Genomic DNA, 23,439 nt, shown 5'->3' with positions numbered 1-23,439 from the left:
ACATCTCCCCTCTGGGACATTAAGAATCTACAAGACAGCGAAGGTCTATTGTGAAGCTCCCTTTCAAATTGTGCACCCGAGGAAGATTGTTATCTAAGGTGCTATTCTGGGTCAAAAATTCATTTTCCTTTGCCAAAGCACCTTTGTCAACTTTTCAAGATATACACACAGTACCTCTTCACATTAGGTTTTCTCTGATGGATGCAACTTTAGTAATAAAATGATCAAGCATATAACTAATGATTTTGAAAGCATACTTTTTGGTACCAGGGATTGAAGCCAAGGACACTTTATTTCACTAAGCCACATTCCCAGCCCTTTGAGACAGGATCTCTCTAAATTGTTGAGGGCCTTGTTAAGTTGTTGAGGCTGTCCTCAAAGTTGTGATCCTCCTGCCTCAGCCTCCCAAGTTGCTGGGATTACAGGCGTGTGCCATTGTGCTCTGTTGAAGTACTTTTGTATAAATAAAACTCTCGAATGAGATAAACTTTTGTTAGACACTGTGCCTTTAATTTTTCATTCTGAAGTAAAGATTGCTATATTACCAAGATAATCAAGTTCTCAACAAACACTGTGGCAACCTCCCCCCAAAACTAGGTAAGCAAATAGAAACTGATAAAGGATAAGAAAGAGAAGGGATTCTACTCACATTCCTTTATGGCAGAGATTCCTTGGCAGAAGTCAATCCTAGATGAGCAGGCTCGTAGGTCTTGGGGTGAGGTGGAAGGAGCCATCAAATTCCTCTGGGAGAGTACAGGATGGTGGGGCTGTGGGATGGGCCGTCCAGGGAGAAGGCACATCTTCTTTTCCCAGGCACACAGAAAAGATGAGGACTAATCCACCAAAAGCCAGGAAAGTACCAGCAGCCCAGCCCAGGTAGAGGGCATCTCCAAACTCCCACCGTGGTACAATCTCAGGGATGCTGTCATCCCAGAAGTCTCGGACTGTGGCATAGGCCACCCAGGAGACGGGAAAGAGGGTAGTGGCTGAAGCTGATGCTTCCAATGACCCTCCCAAGAGGCAGAGCTGCTTCTTGAATTGGATTCTGTGAAACTGGAAGCATTCAGACCCACAGCCAGAAAGCAGAAGGCCCAACAGTCCCAGCCCATGGGAGGCTACCATGAGGATGCGAGATACCTGGAGCTCCTGGGGCAGAGACAAGAAGGACTCAAAGGCTTTGCACACAGTGCCAACTTCTTCCTGATTCACGCAGGCCTCCCAAAGCCCCATAATCCAGGTCTCCATTTCGTTCAATTCCAGATTGAGAGTCTTCCACTGGGGCAGGATAGTGGTGACACAGGAGCAGACCCAGCCAAGGAGAGAAAGGAGCAGTCCCCCAAGCTGAACTCTCCCACGTAAACTCCAGGCCATAACTGTTCCCTCTTCAGAGGCAGAGGAGGATAGGTGCCTCCAGGACTCCTTGGCAGGGACTATTTTTAGGAGGCTGGAGTGGAAAGTTTTGCACATTTGGAGAGGGTTCCTGTATTAGTTTTCTGGGCAGCAGCTGAGGCAGGTGTCAGGAAATTGGCAATGTTTGGGTTTAGGGGGGTGTCCAAGATTGGATGTAGGTGTGGATTCTGGAGGAGGTTCCCATGAAAGGTAAAAAGCCATACAGTAAGCCATCAATATATATTTGATGAATAGGTTCATAAACTTGAAATCACTCCCCATGTCTGAGATTCCAAAAACAATGTTCCAGGAATATACATTGATTTAATCTTTTTTTTTCTTTGTGGTGCTGAGGATTGAATCCAGGGCCTTGTACCTATGAGGCATGCACTCTACGAATTGAGCTATATCCCCAGTCCCTTGATTTAATCTTTTTTGGAAGGTAATAGGACTTCATGTTTCATACTTTTAAATATGTGCAAGCTATGATCCAGCACCTTATCTTCAGGAAATTATCTAGTTTGGTTTTTTTTTTTTTTGTGAACACAAAGAATTATGAAATGTCTATTGAAATATTGTTAGTAATTATAAGTTTTAATACCAGGCAATCATTTAAAAAAATTTTTTAGTTGTCAATGGACCTTTATCTTTGTTTATTTTTATATGGTGCCAAGGATCAAACCCAGTGCTTCACACGTGCTAGGCAAGCACTTTGCCACTGAGCTACAACCCCAGCCCTGATGTTTTGTGATTAAGAAAACTTACAGCATAGGTTATTGTTGTGCTAACAATTGCTTTTTTATGATTGGTTTGGTCTGTCAGCATCAGCAGCTCCATGGAAATCTATTCCGGTGGCCTCATTGTGGTGTTTTTTGGGTTTGGCTTTGTTTTTAAAAATTTTTAAATTTGCTCTCTTTAGTTATATATGACAGTAGTAGAATGTATTTTGACATATCCTACATACATGGATGGTATGTCATTAAGTGAGGTGACCAAAAAGTATATAAATATATAGAATGCAATTTCATTTTTATAAAAAGGGCATGTGTGTGTGTATACATATGGTATATGCATATGTGTGTGTGTGTGCAAATGTTAACCATGATTATATTGATAGTAGGATTATGGTTAGTTTTTTAAATTTATTTTTGCTTTTCTACATATTATACAAATTTAATAAATTTATCTTTTTTTTTTTTTTTTTTTTGCACCAGAGATTGAACCCAGGGGCACTTAACCACTGAGCCACACATTCCCAGACCTTTTTTTTTTGGGGGGGGGGTGCTGGGGATCAAATCCAGGGCCTTGTGCTTATAAGGCAAGCACTCTACCGACTGAGCTATCTCCCCAGCCCCCCCCCCCCTTTTTATTTTGAGACGGGGTCTCACAAAGTTGCTTAGGACCTCGCTAAGTTGTAGAGGCTGGCCTTAGACTTGTGATCCTTCTGCCTCAGCCTCCTAGGTTGCTTGGATTATAGGCATTAGCCATCATGCCTGACTCATTTAATATTTTTAATATTTTTATAAACAGGAAACCCACAAATATTGACATTTTTTAAAAAAAATTAGAATTTTCCCAATTCAAGTTACCTACCTAACACCTGAAGGGAAGTGCTTTCTCCCCAGGCAGCTGCAGCTGCTGCTGCTCCTGCTGAGGCATGGGCAGCCAGCAGAGTGAAGGCACCTCCTGAGGAAGGAAGGTTTTGACTTTTCCTGATTGAGGCCTCAAGGTAGTTTGATATGCCAGTGATTGTCAATGGCACGGGGGAGGAGGCAAGCAGCAGCATCTGGAATGCTCTTTTTTATGTTTTCATAAAATTTCAAGCATATGCAAAAGTAGAAAAATGGATAAATCCCATATCTCACTCAGCCTCAAAAATTATCTACTCTTAACAGTTTTGTTTCATTGCTTCATCCATACTCAAACTCATCCCTCACCAAAGAATTTGTGTGTGTTTGCGTGCGCACGGGGGTGCCCTGTGGATTGAGCCCAGGGTCTTACGTATGCTCTGCAAACATTCTACCACTGAGCTCTATCTCTACCCCCCAAAATGACTATTTTTTTTTTTTTTGGAACTGTGGGTCGAACCCAGAGCTTTATGAATCCTAGGCAGACACTTTGCCACTGAGCTACATCCCAGCCCCAAAATGACTATTTTTTAAAAATATTTTTTAGTTGCCAATGGACCTTTATTTTATATAAAGGTGGTGCTGAGAACTGAACCCAGTGCCTCATGCATGTTAGGCAAGCACTCCACCAGTTAACCACAATCCTAGCCCTCCAAAATGACTATTTTGAAGTAATTGGTATGTCCTTTCAAATTGTAGCCTCCTTCTGCTATTTCTTTTTATAACAACAACATAGTAAAGTACTGTGCAAACTTGGAAATGCTGCTTGTACTATTCATGACAACAATTGTGTTTGATACTTTACTTCCATAATACAGATGTGCCACATATGTACGAGCCATGATAGGTTGGGAGGAATCCTAGCATTGCTTTACTGATATTTCTGCCTTTTTCTGATCTGTGAAAATTTGTGAATAGGGAGACACATAAACCGTGATAAATGTGAACTAGTAAGAAGTCAGTGTGTTTCATCACTGTGACAAATACATGAGAAAACAACGTAGAGGAGGAAAGATTTTGGCTCATTGTTCCAGTTCATGATTAGCTGGCTCCATTGCTTTGGCCTGAGATGAGGCAGAATTCCAAGGTAAAAAGGATGTGGTAGAGGAAAGCTGTTCAGTTCATGGCACCCAGAAAGGAGATGAAGAAAGGAGAGAGGAGAGAGAAGAGAGAACAGGGATAAGATACAGTTCCTGGGGGCATGTCCCAAAGACTTGCTCTCTTTTATCAGGTCCCACCTCGTACACTTTCCCCGACCTCCCAAGAATCCATTCAGTTATCAATGGATTAACCCACTGGTGAGACCAGAGCCCCATTGATCCAGTCATTTCCAAAAGCTCTACCTCTAAACTTTGCTACTTTGGGGACCAAGTCTTCAACACTTGAATCTTTGGGGGACATCTTGTATCCAAACCATAACAGGTGAGGGAAAACAAATTCCATTCATTTATTAATTTCTTTTTATTTATTCAAGTATTCATTTATTCCTGCATATGTTGACTATGCATAGTAATTCTTATTCATTCTGTGTGCTTTTTGTTCTTCCTCTGGCTCTTTACTCTTTTCCTTGGATTCTGAGAAACAGTTTTCACCTTATCAAATGTTCTTTATACTTGAGGAGAGGCATAAACTTATGCTGTTGTTTGTAGGTCTGTATGGATTGGTCTCCTGAAGGAAGATCAGAGAACCTCAACTGCAAAGTAGCACTTTGAATTCTCCGTTCAGCTTCCTCCTTACTGTAAAATTCCCTGATTGATTCAGACTACCTACTCTTCTTTCAATATTTCCTCTGCCCTTTGCAACTTGCTAAGAGGTAATAAGTCTGAACCTAATTTTGTATATTTTTTATATTATTCTTCTTAAGGAGTCCTCCCTCTCCTTGCAGCCATATAAGATTTAGGTCCCACTAAATCTGGATCCATCTCTACTTTCAAAAGAGTAACTATCGTATTTTCCTGTGATTATTTATTCATGTTTTTTGGATCTCTAGACCTAGCGCAGTTTTTGCCATGTAGAATTACTCAATAAATATGCAATACAAGTTTTCAAAAATTTTATCTGTAGGCCCTTCTTTGTCATTGGGCATTTACTATTGGTGACATTAAAATTCAAAGTAAGGCTAAGAAGTCCACCAAAAGGAAGTTAATAGGTTTTCTATAACAGGCCCATCTCAAGATACTATAGCTGTCCTTCAGAAATTTTTCTTTCAATCCATGTTTCATTTCCTTTGCACACAGAAGAGAAAACTGCCCTAGCTTCAATAGGATAAGCAGATTGTCTCACAGACACATAAAATTGGCAGGAATCTTAGAGTTAGTGCCTACTTGAGGTTAGCTCTTCTAAGATACCTTTTTTTCCTAAAAAAATATGAAGGATAACATTTTAATCCAATTGTACATGTTTATTGTAGAAAACATGGAAAGAAAATAAACACACAATAAGTTCACAATCAAGAGAAATGCATTCCTTTATATACATGACTTTTTTTTTTTTTTTTTTTTTTTTTTTGGTACTGGGTGTTGCACCCAGGGGTGGTCTGCCAATGAAATATATCCCAGAGCTTTTCATTTTTTGATACAGGTTCTCACTAAGTTGCCCAGGCTGGCCTCGAATTTGGGATCTTCCTGTTTCAGTCTCCCCAGTCGCTGGGATTACAGGTATACATCACTGCCATTGTGCCGGGCTTCAGTTTTATTTAAAGAGAATCATACACACACACAGTAAGGAACATATTCCAGTATCCAATACTTAATACTTAATCATCTTTCAGTATGAAACTTAATTTTCAAAAGCTTTTAATAAAATTGATTTGTAATTCTAATAGAAAGCTTTAACTATCAGCTGTGGCGCACTCATGCCTGTAATCTAGCGACTAGGGAGGTTGAGGCAGGTCAGACTCTGCAACTTAGCGAGACCGTCCCCCCCCCCCAAAAAAAAAAAGGGTGACGTGGCTCAGCGGTGAAGCACCCTGGGTTCAATCCCATTACCACCGAAACAAAAACAAAACAAAACAAAAAACAACTAAGTATCTTGTTCTAGAGCACACAGGACTGAAGTTATTTATACCTAAGTAATTATAAATGTCATGTGTCACACAGATGAAATATAATGTGCACAGATGTGATATAAGCTATATAATGCAAAGGGCAATTACAAAATATTCTTTTATTTATAATGAGGCGACGCCACTTCGCTGCACAACTCCAGGGGGCACTGTCTAGGCTATGAAAAAATACTTAACGAGAAAGCTCGAGATGGGCTCCTGGGGTCTTCCAGCTAGATTATTTCACCGGTAAACTCTCCGAAGTTGCGGAAGGTTCACCTGACTGCTTACTCGATTAAAAAAAACTTCATTTCAAGAGAAAAACTGGCGGGAAGCGACAAAGTATTTGAAAGCAACTAAGAAGGAAATCGCGTCTGCGCAGTTTGCCAACTCCGGATCCTCACGGAAGCCCCGCCCGGGACGGCGCGGCGCCTGCTGGGAGCTGTAGTGCGGCCCTGGCTTGCGCGCCGCGCCCAGGGCCCCGCCAGACTGCGTTTCCCAGCAGACCGCGCGCCGAGACCCGCCGGCGGGACTGGAGAGCCGAGGTGGCTGTGAGAAGTGACCCATCCGCGTTGGTTCTTGTGGTGGCGATGGCTTCCTTCGTGACGGAGGTTTTGGCCCATTCGGGGAGCCTGGAGAAGGAGGATCTCGGCACCCGAATCAGCCGCCTGACCCGGAGGGTGGAGGAGATCAAGGTGAGTGCGGGCTGGCATCAGCTGACTAGAAAGGCGCGTGGCGTGGATGTTTAGGGACATAAAGAGAGGAACCGGACTGACAGCAGGTGTCCGCGGAATGGGGCCAGCCGGAGAGGTCGGGCTCGGGGAGTTGCGTGGGAGGAGAGGCGTGTGCGCTGGGGAGAGCGCTCGGAGGGGAGTTCAGGGGCGGTCGGGTGCAGAGGAGGCCTGGGACTGCGGGGAGGAAGGGGTAGTGACGGGGAGCGTCGGGGAGTGGGGTTAGGCTGGGGACGGGTGGGCCCGGGGGAAGGGGAAGAGGAGGCCAGTACAGCGGGAGGTGGAGCTGGAAGCGTCGAGAGGGAGCGTCTGAGAGGGACAGAGGACCGGACCAGTCGCCACATCGGCGAGTGTTATCTCCTCCACCCAGTCTTCCATTTGCGTGTGGAAATAATAGCTTTGGTAGGATTGCGCCATCCTCCTCCCCAAAATTTCTTTTTGAACTCTGAATATATTTTAAAAACTCTGTTCTTCAGCCCCAAGCACTTGAGGCCGGGCTGAGGGTTATGCTATTGTTATATATGGACCTGCTGCCCATGGACACACTTTTGACTTTGTACGGATAGTTGCCAGTATTTGCCCACATCTTCAGTTACTTTCATTGAAACTTTTATGTACCTGCATAAGTCTGGATTTAAGGGAACAAGTTAGGCACACACCACAAAGTCACAAGATAGATTGCTTCCTAACAACTCTTGATCATACAAAAGTAATTTCTGAAATATTAAATCTTCATATCGCTGACGTCTCCATTATATGGCTTTAGGGTTTTTCACCACTGTTTAGCGTTATGGAAAGGACCTATTAAGCTACCTTATGGCACTTAGGCTCCTACCTTTTCCGGTCCTAAGCTGCATTTCCTTTCACTAGTTTCCTTTATCATCTTGAATCTTAAACCAATTGAAATGAACTGTCTGAGGTTCATTCAGGCCCAATTTGTTTTTTCTAGTTCCCAGATTTTACTCATATATCATGTCTCTATCTTTCTACCATTTCCCATGTATTTCTACCCATTTTTCATCTGCCATCTCAATTGTAGTCTCCTACATTAAAAAATACCTCATTTTCTTTCAGAGAGGTGATCTTTCTCATTTGTTCTTCTGGAGGATTTTGTAACTGTATTACATTTCAGTCATTTTTTTTGTTACTTCAGCATACAGAATCTTTCCTAGCTAAAAGGAATTTGTTAAAAGCATAATTAATTTTTGTATTGTCCAAAGCATTAAATAATTCAATGCAGGGTACTCAGTAAATCTTTTATAAAGATATTCTGAATTAAAGGAGATAATGAAGCTCATTATTTTAGAGTTTTGAGAGTAGCCCTTAAAATTTTATAGGCAAGAAGGTAAAAATGAATTGAGGTATACAGATAATTGATTTCATTTATTCATTTACTTTATTAGTTATCTGATTAAAATTGGTGTATATAGTCTGATATAGTTCAACATGAGAACTTTGGCTTCACCTTTCTTTTTGCTAGCATTTGTACAATTCTAGTGCAATTCTCCCTAAGTTGTTTGTGAATGTATGGGACCCTTGAAGATGGGAAAAATGTGTTTTTGAAAGAAGCTCACTAGCTTGGAAGGAAGGTGAATACTGTGGGTTAATTGTTAAGAAAACTCCAACATGGACAATGACTCTTGGAAAATAAGCTATAAATATGTTTTAAAAAAGATTTTTTTTTAGTTGTCAATGGGTCTTTATTTTATTTATTTTATGTGGTGGCTGAGAATTGAACCCAGTGCCTCACACATGCTAGGCAAGCACTGAACCACAACCCCAGCCCAGATATATATTTTTAGCAGATAGTTCCCTACTCATCTCACTGTCTTATGATTTTTTTTTATTATTATAGGGCGAGGTATGCAATATGATCAGCAAGAAGTACAGTGAATTCCTGCCTAGTATGCAGAGCGCACAGGACCTTGTTACCCAGGTGGATAAGCTATCTGATGATATTGATCTGCTGAAATCCAGGATAGAGAGTGAGGTAAGAATAGTTTGTTTTAGCAGTTTAAAAAAATTTTTGCAGGACTGAGTATTGAAACTCTGGGCCTTGCACATGCTAGGAAGGTGCTCTACCGTTGAACTATACCTCTACTTTCCTAGAATAGGTTGGTTATCTTGGGTAGGTTTATAGGGAGGCAGTTCAGCTTCCTGATTTCTAAGATAGCTTAGTTTTACACAATTTATCTTTCTTTCTTTCTTTTTTTTTTAAGTACTGGGGATTGAATCCAAGTGTGCTTTACCACTGAGCTACATTGCTAGCCCTTTTTATTTCTTATTTTGAGGCAGAGTCTTACTAAGTTGCTTAGGGCCTTACTAAGTTGCTAAGGCTTTCTTTGAACTTGTGATCCTCCTGCATCAGCTTCCTGAGTCATTGTGATTACAGGTGAGTGCCTCTGTGCCCGGCTCTATACAGCTTTTCAAGACCTCACTTTCCTTATTGTTAAATGGAAATTGAACTAAATGGTTATAGGTAAATTAGAAATATTTTCCAAAACAATTAAGTAACTTTTTTTTTTGTCCTGGGAATTGAACCCAGGTGTGTTTAACCACTGAGCCATATCCACCACCCTCTCTGTTGATCTTTTTATTTATATATTTTTTTCAAGGGAACCATCTTATTTTACTGATTTTTTAAAATTTTAATTCTATTTCTAAACTCTTTAGATAATTGAGCTTGGGTTTATGACTCCAGAATATGCTGTAAACTTTGTATTCACCCCCATGATGAACCTGATTTTTACTCTCCTGCTCTTGTTGAATATTACCTCTCCACCCTGCTTGTCCCCTGTCACTAGTAATTCTCCTGTGTGGTTGAATTCTGTTGTAGAGATAATGTTACAGTTTCAGAGGTCTCAGTCTGTAGACAGCCAGCTCCATAGCTTTGGCCTCATGATGAGGCAGAATAGAAAGTTGGAAGGGCACGGCAAAGAAGGGATGCTCAGGACATGACATCAGAAAGCAGAGAGAGCTTGTTTTTGTTTTTGTTTTTGTTTTTTAAATTTTGAGACAGGGTCTTGCTAAGTTGCTTAGGACCTTGCTAAGTTGCTGAGTTTGGCCTTGAACTTGTGATTCCCTGTTTTAGCCTCCCAAGCTGCTGGGATTACAGGTGTGCACCACAGCACTGGGCAAATAATGTCTTTTTTATGGTAAAACGTTTTTAGCTACAGTAAAAAAAATGTCTTACATTTGAATAACACTTTAAAAATTAATCTCAGGGGCTGGGGTTGTGGCTCAGTGGTAGAGTGCTTGCCTAGTATGTGCGAGGCCTGGGGTTTGATTCTCAGCACCACGTAACAAATAAATAAATAAAATAGAGATATTGTGTCCTTCTGTGTTGAAAAAATATTAAAAAAAAATTAATCTCAGGACTTCATTGTTTTTCATAAGATGAAGTAGCTAGACCATTTGTCCTTTCATCTGTTTCTAGTTTGAAATACATGCCAGCATTTGTTTGAATGGCCAACATTTTCTTAGATTTGCATCTGGCCTCAACACTTTCAAGTTTCAGCACAATCTTCCTTGTCTTCTGACTGTTTCTTGAAAAGTTGGTTTGGTTTGCCTACCAAAATCATTCTACCTGCTGCCATCAAGCTACTTTCCTTGAACATATGTGCCCCTCTTGTACAGTATCAATTTGTGGGCCTAGTGCTTAAAATAATTATATTTTTAAAAATTTTTTTAAATTTAAAATAATTCTTATGTAGAGTCTGGCAGATTTTAGAAGTGTTTACCATGTTTGCTGGGGTCTTATCATCACTCCAGTAAATAGTGGTAAGTAGAAGTAAACAATCTGGAAACAAATGTCCTCTTTAACAATGAATCCTACTATTATGTACAATTATAATGCATCAATAAAAAGTAATAATAATAATTATAAAACTATAAAAAAAATCTCCTTTATACTTTTAGAAGTATTTATTTGCTCATGTATTATCTCACTAGGATTTTTTTCACCCTACAGTTTTCTTTTAGAAAAAAGTAAGTATTTAGCTGGGTGCGGTGGTGCACATCTGTATTCCCAGCAGCTCCAGAGGTTGAGGCAAAAGGATTGCTTTGAAGCCAGCCTCAGCAACTTAGAGAGTCCCTAAGCAATTTAGTGAGACCCTCTCTCAAAATAGAAAATAAAAGGACTTGGGAATGTGGCTTAGTGGCTAAGTGCTCCTGGTTTCAATCCCCAGTACCAAAAAAATAAAAAATAGAAAAAGAAAAAGCATTTGGAAGAAAATTTACCGATACTAGATATTTAAATAAAGTCTAACCTTAAGTGTCTGTTTCTAAATTATTGCTCAAGGATCTTGATACCAAAATCATGATGTTGGGGTATTTTCTAGGTCTTTAACATCAAGAAAAGATATCACACTGTTCCCTGTGTGATAGTTATTAAAGAAAGAAAAGTGGACAAATGTTTTTTTCTAAAGTTCTCTGTAGAACTTGAATCACAAATGAGAAAACTCTTGATTACCTAGAAAGTCTAATAGCAACATTCACTCATGATCATTCTAATCATTTTGATTAGAGATTTTTTTTTTGTAGCTGTAGATGGACATCATACCTTTATTTGTTTATTTTTATATTGTGCTGAGGATCGAACCCAGTGTCTCACACATGCTAGGCAAGCACTCTGCCACTGAGCTACAGCCCAGATTAGAGTTTTTAATAAAAATAAATAAGGGCATGGTTGCTCATACCCATAATCCCAGTGACTCAGGAGACCAAGGCAGGAGGCTAGACTTTGCAACTTAGTGAGACCCTGTCTCAAACTAATATAAAAAGGGATGGGAATATAGCTTAGTGGTAAAGCACTGCTGGGTTCAATCACCAGCACCCCCTCACCCCAAGTCTGTTATTTTATAACCATGGCACAAAATTTTCCCTGAGTGTATTTGTACTTAATTGATTATTTGTTCTGTGAGTTAACAATACAGTGTTAGACCATGCTATTAGAAGTGTAGTGTCTGAGTCAGGCACGGTGGTAGACACCTGTAATCCCAGTGATGTGGGAGACTAAGGCAGGAAGATCACAAGTTTGAGGCCAACTTCAGCATCTTAGTGAGACCCTGTCTCATAAGAAAATCTGGGGATGTAACTTGAGTGATAGGCTGCTCCACATTCAGTCCCTAGTACCAAAAAAAAAAGGATGAAGTGACTAAAACAAGACATTATTGGGGTCTTACAGTACATTTTCTGGGCAGATTACAGCTGATGAAATTTGCTCATTTTGAAAGATGGTTGGTCTGGGTGAAAAGGTTCTGAATAATGTGAAAAAGATATCTATCTTTAGGGCTCAAGAAGGAGAATTAAATTTAGTAAGTGAACGTTACAAGGAATTATTCAGTTATTTGGCGTATTCATCAAGTACCTGCAAGGTATAAGGTACTGTGATCATTGCTATATAAGATTGTTTTTATTTCAAAGTATGATACTCAGATACAGATGAGTAAAATAGTGTGATGCAGTAGTAAATAGGAGTAATCCAGTTAGAGGAGATGGAACCAAGGATGGCTTCCCGTAGGAAATAGTCTCCAAACCAAGACCTGAATGCTAGGTGGTTAGGCCACAAAGGAAGGAAGAGTGTTTTGGGTAGGCATAAGGAATAACACTGCAGAGGTATAGAGGTAGTGAGAGTTGCCACTTTTGAGGAGCTGCAAATATTCCATATGACTGATGTTTAGGAAGTACAATGGTAAGGGACATGAGAGGAGATTAGAAAGGTAAGGCAGGACTTTGTATCAGGTTAGTAGTATGGATGACATTGTCAAAGCCATGGAGGAATTTAAGAAGGGAATAATATCAAGTTTGAATTTTAGAAATCTCATTCAGCATGCAGTTTGAAGAAAGAACTTGAGGGAAAGGAGCTGGGAAATGGGAAGGCAGTGTTAAGACGCAGTTAAAATAATCCAGGAAAAATGTTCTGTTGATTTGCTCTAAAGTCAATAGTAATGGGCATGGTGAAAAATGGACAAATCTTGGTGACATTTAAGATGTAGAAATCATGGTGACATTTAAGATGTAGGATCTTTGGGATATATTGATGTGACAAGTGAAAGGTTCAGGGGTCAAGAATAATTGGGGAACTAGCTCATTGATATACCATTTACTGAAACAGAGTATAGAGAAAGAGTAGGTGTTAGTTGAAGATTTGGGAAGTTTAAATTTAAGGTACCTGTAGGATCTCCAGATGCACTTGCACAGATACTTGGATTGTTTTAAGATGAAGGCTAGAGTATTATAAAAACTGAAAGAAAGAAAAAAGAAAAAAAAGACTTTGAAATGTAATGGCTCAAATAAGATACATTGGTATTTTTTTAAAAAATGATATTAGTCTAGGCTAGCAAACTTATTCTATAGCCTAGGGTCTGGCTACCCTAATATATAGTCTATGCCAATGTAGATAATTTTTTATGTTATTTTGAGACAGATTCTCACTAGGTTATCTAGGCTAAACTCAAACTTGCAATCAGCTTGCCTTAATCTCCTGAACTTCTTGGATTATAGGTGTGCGCCATTGTCCCCAATATAAAGAAAAAGAAATCTTTCTAATAGTTAAAACTATCTAACTACAGAATGAGTTACCACTTGGCAACAGGGAATGCCTTACTAGTAGTTCAAGTGGATGAACTCTACTGAAAGATAACTGTTTTAAGAATAGAAAATCGTGTGAGGAAATTTTGTTGATGGGGTGCTTTACCACTGAGCTTCATTCTCAGCCATTTGTATTTTTTATTTTTGAGACAGTCTCACTGAGTTGGTTAGGACCTGGTTAAGTTGCTGAGGCTGATTTGGAACTTGCAGTCCTCCTGCCTCAGCCTCCCTCATTGTGGGATTACAGGTGTGTACCATTGGGCCCATCTGGAAAGGGTATTACATAAGATAAGGGTTTGGACTAAGTGGACCTCTAAATTCTCTCTTAATACCTTCTGTGATTTTACTGCAATTGAGACTAGCATTTAAATTTCAACATGAATTTTATTGACCTACTAGCTTATTGATTAGCTGTAAAGGTTTTATTTCACAGGTATGGTATATCTTAAAGGACCTTATTTTTTATGTATGAATTAGGTCCGTCGTGATCTTCATGTATCGACTGCTGAATTTTCAGACCTGAAACAACAATTGGAAAGAGACTCAGTAGTCTTAGGTTTGCTTAAACAGCTTCAAGAGGTTAGTAAACTCAGCTTAAATGTTAATGTTTTGGTGGTAAGAAATGTTATTTTTTTCCAGTTGTTCTCATTGTTCAGTGCATATTTCCTAACCAAATTTTTTTTTCATATTTTATTTTATGAGTTTAATTGGAGATTGAACCCAGAGGTGCTTTACCACTGAGCTACATCCCTAGTTCTTTTTACTTTTTATTTTGAGACAGGATCTCACTGAGTTGCCCAGGCTGGCCTCAATCTCATGATTCTTCTGTCTCAGTTTTCCAAGTCACTGGGATTATAGGCAAGCACCATTGTATCCTGCTGTTTTTCATATTTTTAAAAACAGACTTGAAATACTAGGACATATTCAATAAAATACTTCATAACCTGGACTTCTCTTTTCAGTTTTCCACTGCTATTGAAGAATATAATTGTGCATTAGCAGAGAAGAAATATGTCACCGCTGCTCAGCACCTGGAAGAGGTACTAAATGCTTTCTCTGAAGCATAACCAATTAGTGCTGTTCTTGTTCTTAGTATATATTGTGTTCTGTGTATTCTTTGTTATTTTACAAATATACTCTAATTGCTTTGAGTTCAGATGGCATGTTTAACAATGCTTCCATTTTACTACCAGGCACAGAAATGCTTGAAGTTATTAAAATCCAGAAAATGCTTTGATTTAAAAATATTGAAATCTCTCAGCATGGAGCTCACAATACAGAAACAGAACATACTTTATCACCTTGGAGAAGAGTGGCAGAAGTTGATTGTCTGGAAGTTCCCACCATCAAAAGGTGCTTCTGACCTCAGGTGGACTGCTTTGCTTAATCTGTCAGAACCATTTTGACTTCTGAATATATTCTAAATATTTTTATTGGAAGATGAGGTTTCGTTTATTAGTTGCCCAAGTCTGTATTATATCCTTACGTTGAACAAGGAGTCCCTGAAGTGCCCTACTTTACTTTCCTTACACCCCTCTTTCTGTCCCCTTCTCTAAGGAAGTGAGGATGGATGATTAGTGGTTGAGGTCTACATGGTGAGGGTGGGGTGGAGGAGGAGGTAGCAGTAGAATGTACATGTTATCAACAGACTTATTCCCAGCAGTTATCTTGGATGGAAAGCTTAAGCTTTAAGAATTTAGGCATTTTCTTGCTGAGGAAAGAAGGCAGGAGGGGCAGAGCAAGGGGGACTATGGGTAGAAGATGGGTTTGACTTAGTTCTATTTCAGTCCTTGGGGGAAATAGGTTTATTTTGAAGGAAGTAATTTTAGAAAAAAATTTTGAATTCTACTCACAAGTAGACTGAAGAGAAGATGGCAGGTGTGTTGAACTTTTTGTTATAACACACTACCTGTTAAACTTGTTTGGCATGTGTATCTTTTTTTTTTTTTTTTTAAAGTCATGGATGGACACAATACCTTTTTTTACTTATTTATTTTTATGTGATACTGAGGATAGAACTCAGTGCCTCACATGTGCTATGCAAATGCTCTACCACTGAGCTACAACCCCAGCCCAGGCAGATATATTTCTTTTCTTTTTCTTTTTTTTTTTTTTTTTACTTTGAATCTGTGTTTATTTCACCTGGGTTTTCAAAGGACTCAGTTCCACATCCTGAAACCCAATAGTGTGTCCAATATTTGGTCCAGGACTGTGACTTCTCAAAATACTCCTCTGGAGTGTTTTAAGGTTTTGGTTACCTTTTTTTTTGAGCACTCATTTGGTTTCTCATGCCAGCTTTTTTTTTTTTATTCATTGTACACAAATGGGGTACAACTTTGATTTCTCTGGTTGTACATGAAGTAGAGTCACACCGTTTGTGTAATTATACATGTACATAGGGTAATGATGCTTGTCTAGTTCTGTTATCTTTCCTTCCCCCGCCCCCTCCCCACCCCTCATTTTCCTCTATACAATCCATCTTTCTTCCATTCTTGACTCTTCCCCATCCCCCCACCCGTTATGTATCATCATCCACTTATCAGAGAAATCATTCAGCCTTTGGTTTTTTGGGATTGGCTTATTTCACTTAGCATGATAGTCTCCAGTTCCATTCATTTACCTGCAAATGCTATAATTTTATTCTTCTTTATTTCTGAGTAATATTCCATTGTGTATGTATACTACAGTTTCTTTATCCATTCATCCATCAAGGGGCATCTAGGTTGGTTCCACAGTCTAGCTATTGTTCTGCTATGAACATTGATGTGACTGCATCACTGTAGGACACTGATTTTAAGTCCTTTGAGTATAGGCCAAGGAGTGGGATAGCTGGGTCAAATGGTGATTCCATTCCAAGTTTTCTAAGGAATCTCCATACTGCTTTCCAGAGTGGCTGCACCAATTTGCAACCCCATGAGCAATGTATGAGTGTACCTTTTTCTCCACATCCTCGCCAGGCAGATGTATTTCTTGTTAAAAAAAGAACATAGAAGAGGCGGTCTATAGAACTAGTAACTCATTTTTTGTTCTTTGCTTTCAGTCACTCATTCAGTATATATTTAGTAAGCATTTATTTTAGGCAGTCATCTTTTATAATTAGTTTGTTTCTCTGGATGTACCAAAAGTCATTTCCTATTTTAAAATAATGCCAGTGACATGCATGGGATAATTAATACTTGGTTACATTAGGACATATTGTAATGAAACCACATGTTTAGAAATCTCAGTAGAGAATAGGCTCTGAGGAGTAGAAGTGAGATCATCATGTATTGCTGAAGCAGCTGATATTGTTTTCCCTTTATTCTTAGATACCAGCAGTTTAGAATCTTGCCTGCAAACAGAACTTCATTTATGTACTGAACAATCCCAGAAGGAGGAGAAGACCCTTATGCCATCCATCAGTTCTGTCCTCTTGGCATTTTCTATTCTTGGAGAACTACACACTAAGCTTAAATCATTTGGTAAAGCATATGGTTTGTTTCATTCACATTGAAGTCTCAGAAGTCCCAGTGTTAAAAGGATGACAAAGAAGATTATAAAATATTCTCTGGAGAGTATTTATGACAATGTTTTGCCTCATGATTTATCAAAAGGATAAAAAGGGCTTGTATTCTTTTTTCCTTTAGGAAAAAACCTAGTTTGTATTTATTTATTTTGTTTTTAAGTAACTGAAAAATCAGAAAAATTTCAGTGGGAAAACTTGTAGTGCATAAAATCAAAGTATGTGGATTTTGGTTGTGAGGATGAACTGTGTATTGATAGATAATAGATTTTTTTTGCATGTTTACTTTTTATAAGTTCATGATTTTTACATTTTGGGAATCTTGTATTAATTACAGGAGGAAAAATTAACCAAAATGTTGTTTTACATGTTTCAGTGGGGAAATCCCATTAATCTGATGTAAACGAATTGGATTTAACATTGAAAATAAGTTACATTTTAGCTTAACCTATTGGTTAGATCTTTATTTGCTTTAGAAATAACCAGTTTCTCATTTTTCTGATTATATATATTATAGGATCACATTGATCATGCAGTCATATATGTACATGAGGTAATAATGTCTGTTTCACTCAGACATTCATATGATTTTTCAGGTCAGATGCTGCTGAAGTATATCCTTAGGCCTCTGGCATCTTGCCCATCCCTTCAAGCAGTGATAGAAAACCAGCCTAATATAGTTATTGTACGTTTTGAATCTCTGATGACTGACTTGGAACATCCATCACCATCTGAAGTTTTTGAAAAGATCCGACTGGTGCTAGAAGTGCTCCAGAAAAAGCTTCTAGGTATGTACCCCCAAAGCAGTGCTTTTATACTTTGGAAAAATAAGTCTTGTTTTAAAAAGTAAGTATTTTAAAGTTGAAATGCCTGTAATGAAAATGAAGGGAAGATCAGAAGTAAGTTATGCCATAGGAACAAAGTAATTACCTTCTTATTTCTTGCCTACTTTGCATTTCTTCCCTGTTCTGTATTGACAAGTCTGGTCATCAGTGCTACCTCCAGATTCTGTTATTTGTAATTTTATTTTAGTTGAATGCCAGGATCTACTTCTCTCACTGAACTTCTAGTAACATTACATTTTGGGAATCTTGTATTAATTACAGGAGGAAAAATTAACCAAAATGTTGTTTTACATGTTTCAGTGGGGAAATCCCATTAATCTGATGTAAACAAATTGGATTTAACATTGAAAATAAGTTACATTTTAGCTTAACCTATTGGTTAGATCTTTATTTGCTTTAGAAATAACCAGTTTCTCATTTTTTGATTATATATATTATAGGATCACATTGATCATGCAGTCATATATGTACATGAGGTAATAATGTCTGTTTCACTCTACTATCCTTCTTACTTCCATACCCCTTCCTTCACTCCCCTCTACTTAATCTAAAGTAACTCTTCTTCCCTAGCACTGCCCCCCATCCCTTATTGTGAATTAGCATCCACACATATCAGGGATTTTTTTTGGGTTTGGCTTATTTTGCTTAACATTATATTCTCCACCTCCATCCATTTACCAGCAAATGCACTCTACTCTCATGTATAACTAATTAGAACAAATTAAAAAAATTTAAAGAAAGAATTAGTGATATCCTGAATATTTTTTAAAAAAAGAAATAACCAGTTTCTATGTTGCTTTGAATCAGTTAAATTTTTTGGTTATCATCCTATTAAAAGTAATAGGCACTGGGTTCGATTCTCAGCACCACATATAAATAAATGAATAAAATAAAGGTCTATCAACTTCTAAAAAAAAAAAAAGTAAAGTTCTTTGGTGTTTTATTTTCATATTTTTTAAAAATCAATTTGATTTATCTTCATTTTGCTTTTCTCAGTTGTCTTGCTGAATAGTTCAGTCAACATTCTGGCTCTGGAGAAAATTTAAAAATGCTGTAGCTGGGCATGGTGGCACATGCCTATAATCTCAGTGACTCAAGAGGCTGAGGCAGCAGGATTGTTAAGTTTGATGCCAGCCTAACAACTTAGCAAGACCCTGTCTCAAAATAAAAGGAGATTAAAAAAACAAAAAAGGACTGGGGATGTGGGGATGTGGCTGAGGTATAATGCTCCTGGGTTCAATTGCAGGACACAGAAAAAGAAAAAAAATGCTGCTGTTTATAGACTTTCCTGACACTCATATACTTTTTAGTTTTATATATATTTAATTTGTCAGTAAAGCTAGAAATTCTTTATATGGTTTTTATTGCTGTTTTGCAGTACTAGGAATTGAACCCAAGGGAACTCTACCACTGAGAAAATCTCTAGCTCTACTCACTTTTTTTTTCTTTCTTTCTTTTTTTTTTTTTTGGTGGTGCTGGGGTTTGAATCCAAGGCCTTGTGCTTGCAAGACAAGCACTCTACCAACTGAGCTATATCCCCAGCCCTCTACTCACCTTTTTAAAAATATTTTGAGACAGGGTCTTGCCATGGTGCCCAGGTTGGTCTCAAACTTGCAGTCCTGCGTTACCCTTCTGAGTAACACCATCACACCTGACTTCTTTGTATAGTTTTATCAGGAAGAAATAAAAAAATATAATCCTAAGCTTACATAAACTGCAGAAGTTTAAGGTAGTTTTTCTTGTTCCAAGAGTCTTCACTTGGGAAGAAATGCAATTTTACATTTATTAGCGTGGTACGGTAGTGTATACCTTAATCCCAGTGACTCAGGAGGCTGAGACATGAAAATTGCAAGTTTGAGGCCAACTTCAGCAATTTAGCAAGACTCTTTCAAAAATAAAATATAAAAAGGGTTGAGGGGATGGAGCCCCTGGGAAATGGGAAAGAACCCCTGGGTTCAGTCCCTGGTACCATAAAACAAAAATAACTGTTTCTGTTAGACATAAACATTTTTAAACTAGGCATCCAAGAATTGGAAAGATTCAGAGCTGATTAAATCCAGATATCTCTGATGCTTTAATCTCTTCTCTATATCTTTCCCTCAGTTGGTTAGATAGCACCACACCAGGATCACCTATATTTATTTATTTATTTTTTTTTACTTTTTTGGTACCAGGGATTGAACTCACTGATGCTTAGCCTCTGAACCACATCCCCAGGCCTTCTTTGTATTTTATTTAGAGACAGGGTTTCACTGAGTTGCTTAGGGCCTCACTAAGTTGCTGAGGCTGGCTTTGAACTTGAGTTCCTCCTATCTCAGCCTCCTGAGCCACTGGGATTACAAGTGTACACCTGGTTCCTGAGGACCTTTACTGAGAAGGAGCTCCTTTTAAGGTATTCCATTCTGCCTTGGGGCAAATCTGAGTACCTGGAAGAGTTCTGTTTTGTTTTTCAAAATCTGTACGTCACCCATGTGTACTAAATACTATTACTCAAAGGCACATTTGCTGTTCAGGTGATTCTTTAAAAATTTCGTTTCTTTGAAAAATTTAGATTCTTTCAAAATATAGTTCCCTGAAGTATATGTTTTACTCAGTATTATTTCTGTTACAGGGAACCATCCAGAACAGGTTTTATTCCTATTATACATGATGGATTTCATATTCTTTACAATAGCTGTTATTTTCTTTTTTTAAAAAATTTTTATACCTTTGTTTATTTTTATGTAGTGCTGAGGATAGAATCCAGTGCCTCACGTGTGCTAGGCAAGTGCTCTACCACTGAGCTACAGCCCCAGCCCAATAGCTGTTATTTGCTCTACATCTTATTACCAATATAAACAATTCTTAGTTTTTTTGAGTGATGTAGTTTTAAGTTGCCCTTATTTTCATTTCTCTTCTGTTGTTGACAGGTTTGGTTTTTCTTTAAAGCCTCTTTCCTTGTCTTATGACCTTCTGGCTGTACCTCACATGATATTTTCTCAGTGTGCTCCTGTCTCTGGTGTGTCTTTCTCTTCTTATAAGGAAACCAGTAATATTGAATCAGGAATTTACCATAATGACTTAATTTAACCTTCATTACCCCTTTAAAAGCCCTAATCTCCAAATATAGTAACTTTGGGTGTTAGGACTTCAAAATATGAACTTTGTGGGGACACAGTTTAGTCCTTGGCAAGTCACTGTGTATTAATATATAATTTGGCAAATTTACATATACCTCGTTTGTATATAATTTACATATATCTTATGTGATATCAGTAGGAAAATGAAGTACATTGCCATTTTGTATTTTTTACAAATGTAAAAGATTAAAAAAAATCCATGCCATAAGATAAATGTTTTGGGCATATTTTCAAAAATTGAACTAGTTGATCTTTGATACTGTTAGAAAGATCTTACGTTTTATGGGTAATATTGTATATTGGTTTAATTAAAAATCTTTCACATTTTAAAAATATCTTTTCCTCATAATTAACTAAGAAATTTTAACTGAAATAGTAGTTTCTTTTGTCATTCTTCATCTGAAAATTGTTTTCTTTTTTTTTTTTTGCCGTGCTGGGGGTCAAACCCAGGGCCTTGTGCTTACAAGGTGAGCACTCTACCGACTGAGCTATCTCCCCAGCCTATTATTTTCTTTTTGTATAAGAATCCAATTTAGTTTGTAGCTGGCCAAAGTTAAAAAGTTTAGGTCTTATTAAAATCACATTTTTTGTTGAAACTTGTGATTTCAAATGATTAAGTTTGCTGAAAGTGTTTCTTAAGATTGTCCACTTTAAGCTAAGAATGGGGGTACTAATCCTAGTGCCTCAGGAGGGTGGGACAAGGGGATTGCAAGTTTAAGGCCAGCCTTAGCAACTGACTGAGATCCTACCTCAAAATAAAAAGTAAAAAGGACTGAGGATGTAGCCGAGTGGTAAAGTGCCCCCTGGGTTCAATCCCCAGTACTTAAAAAAAAAAGGGTACAGAAGTATCCCATCACTACAGGGCTCCCTGTTCCATTTTAAAACTTGAATTTAAATTAATTAAACTTTAAAATAAATTTGTTCCTCAGTCATACTAGCCATATTTCAAGTGCTTGGTAGCAAAATGTGACTGTTGTTAGTGTATTGGACAATGTAGGCCTAAATTTTGGATACTAGAAGGTATCAGAGGTAATATGGTCATCTTCTAAGATTTTTATTCCCCAAGGTCTTTCTTGATCATTCAGAACTAGATCCAAAATATTTGGTCCTATTGTTCCTCTGCGTTCTGTACTGGCTGTTGATTCTTAAGTATTATTTATTTATTGTTGGTTCTGGGGATTGACCATTGAACTGTATCCCCAGACCTTTTTATTTTTCTTTTTGAGACAGTGTCTCGCTAAGTTGCTTAGGGCCTCGCTAAGTTGCTTAGGGCCTCACTAAGTTGTTGAGGCTGGCCTCGAACTTTCAGTCTTCCTACCTCAGCCTCTCCAGTTGCTGGGATTATAGATGTGCACCACCATGCCTTGCAATTAATAGGATATTTAAAATATAATTGTTTCAAAATGTGTTGGAAAACCCTACCATGAGATAAATTATAGATGAGGCACTGAAATATGTTTAGTAGACTAGACATTAACTTTAATATAAAGCATTTGTTGATAATTTACTTAAGGTAAACAGATCCTATATAGAGATGAAAAAATATGTTCATTTTAATTTTTGAGTGCAGATCTTCTAGTGTTAGTCATATATCAGTAGCTTAAAGTAGGTGATCACGTGTATGTAGATTGCATATATCTTATTGTTAAAGAGTATAGGCAGTGATTTAGTACACAGAATTCACTTGAGCAGTGAAAATAATCATAATTTTATGTCATGTATTATACAACACAGTTCAGATGGCTTAGAGTTATCTGGGCTGTTTTCTTTCCCACCATCTTAAAATGAAAGAATTCTGGAAAACTGGGCAACTTAAGAATATATCAGCATTGTGAATGGTTTCTTATTTAAAAACTTTTTCTTTTGATTTCAGATTTGCCTCTTGATACTGACTTAGAAATTGAAAAAATATCTACAATCATATTGGCTGAAATGCTTGGTGATGTGATTTGGGAGGACTTGTCTGAGTGTCTCATCAAAAACTGCTTGGTTTATTCTATTCCAACAAATAGCAGCAAGTTACAGCAGTATGAGGAGGTAAAGAGCAGAAATATTATAGAAGGTTTTGGGACACTGTTGATTGCTGTTGCTTTGTTTTCTTTTCAGATCTTGTTCTTTGGTTATACCTTGAAAAAAATTAATACAGAGTAGAAACAGATTTTTTATAACCTCATTTCTTTTCTGACGTCTTACCTCTTTGAGGAAGTATGTTTTCTTATTAAGTGTACTTTTAAAATTCTTTTATACTTGTATCAATTATAGTAGCTTTTGTGGGACACTTGTTGGCTTCTTTTTAGTGTTTCCTTAATACATAAAAAGTATGTCTACTTTAAAGATTTTGGCACCATTATCAGAGTCAGAAATTTCTGTTGAAGATATTCTTCTTAATGAATTTAAGACTGGAAAACTGTATATTTTTAAACCTAGTGACTGATGGTTTGCTTTAAGTCCTAAATGACCATTTGGTTCTTTTTTTTTTTTCTGTATATTGGATTTGAAATTTTAACATCGAAATGGAATAATGTATAGTTGACCCCTTGTAGCTGTGGTTTCTGCATCCATGGATTCAACCAACTACTGATTGAAATGTT

General features: G+C 37.9%; 2 protein-coding genes across 2 annotated transcripts in view; one reads left to right on the top strand and one right to left on the bottom strand.

The window, feature by feature from the left end:
* Positions 1–687: 687 nt before the first annotated feature.
* On the bottom strand, positions 688–1,371 carry CLDN25 (claudin 25; the record flags this gene model as incomplete). Its single annotated transcript, XM_079102868.1, has 1 exon — positions 688–1,371. One exon carries the CDS (start codon positions 1,369–1,371, stop codon positions 688–690), a length of 684 nt encoding a protein of 227 aa, XP_078958994.1.
* A 5,185-nt stretch (positions 1,372–6,556) lies between these two features.
* Positions 6,557–23,439, top strand: part of ZW10 (zw10 kinetochore protein) — a 34,645-nt gene continuing 17,762 nt past the window's right edge. Inside the window, exons 1-8 of the mRNA XM_079103843.1 lie at positions 6,557–6,755; positions 8,647–8,781; positions 13,860–13,961; positions 14,345–14,422; positions 14,576–14,735; positions 16,691–16,843; positions 17,481–17,672; positions 22,722–22,885. Of these exons, the coding sequence (XP_078959969.1) occupies positions 6,651–6,755; positions 8,647–8,781; positions 13,860–13,961; positions 14,345–14,422; positions 14,576–14,735; positions 16,691–16,843; positions 17,481–17,672; positions 22,722–22,885 (1,089 nt within the window). The 5' untranslated portion in view covers positions 6,557–6,650. The remainder of the gene's footprint in view (positions 6,756–8,646; positions 8,782–13,859; positions 13,962–14,344; positions 14,423–14,575; positions 14,736–16,690; positions 16,844–17,480; positions 17,673–22,721; positions 22,886–23,439) is intronic.

This window comes from Sciurus vulgaris, assembly GCF_902686455.1.
Source record: "Sciurus vulgaris genome assembly, chromosome: 11".
Taxonomy (NCBI): domain Eukaryota; kingdom Metazoa; phylum Chordata; class Mammalia; order Rodentia; family Sciuridae; genus Sciurus; species Sciurus vulgaris.
Note: the sequence above shows the minus strand (reverse complement) of the source record. Positions and strands in the feature narration are given on the sequence as shown.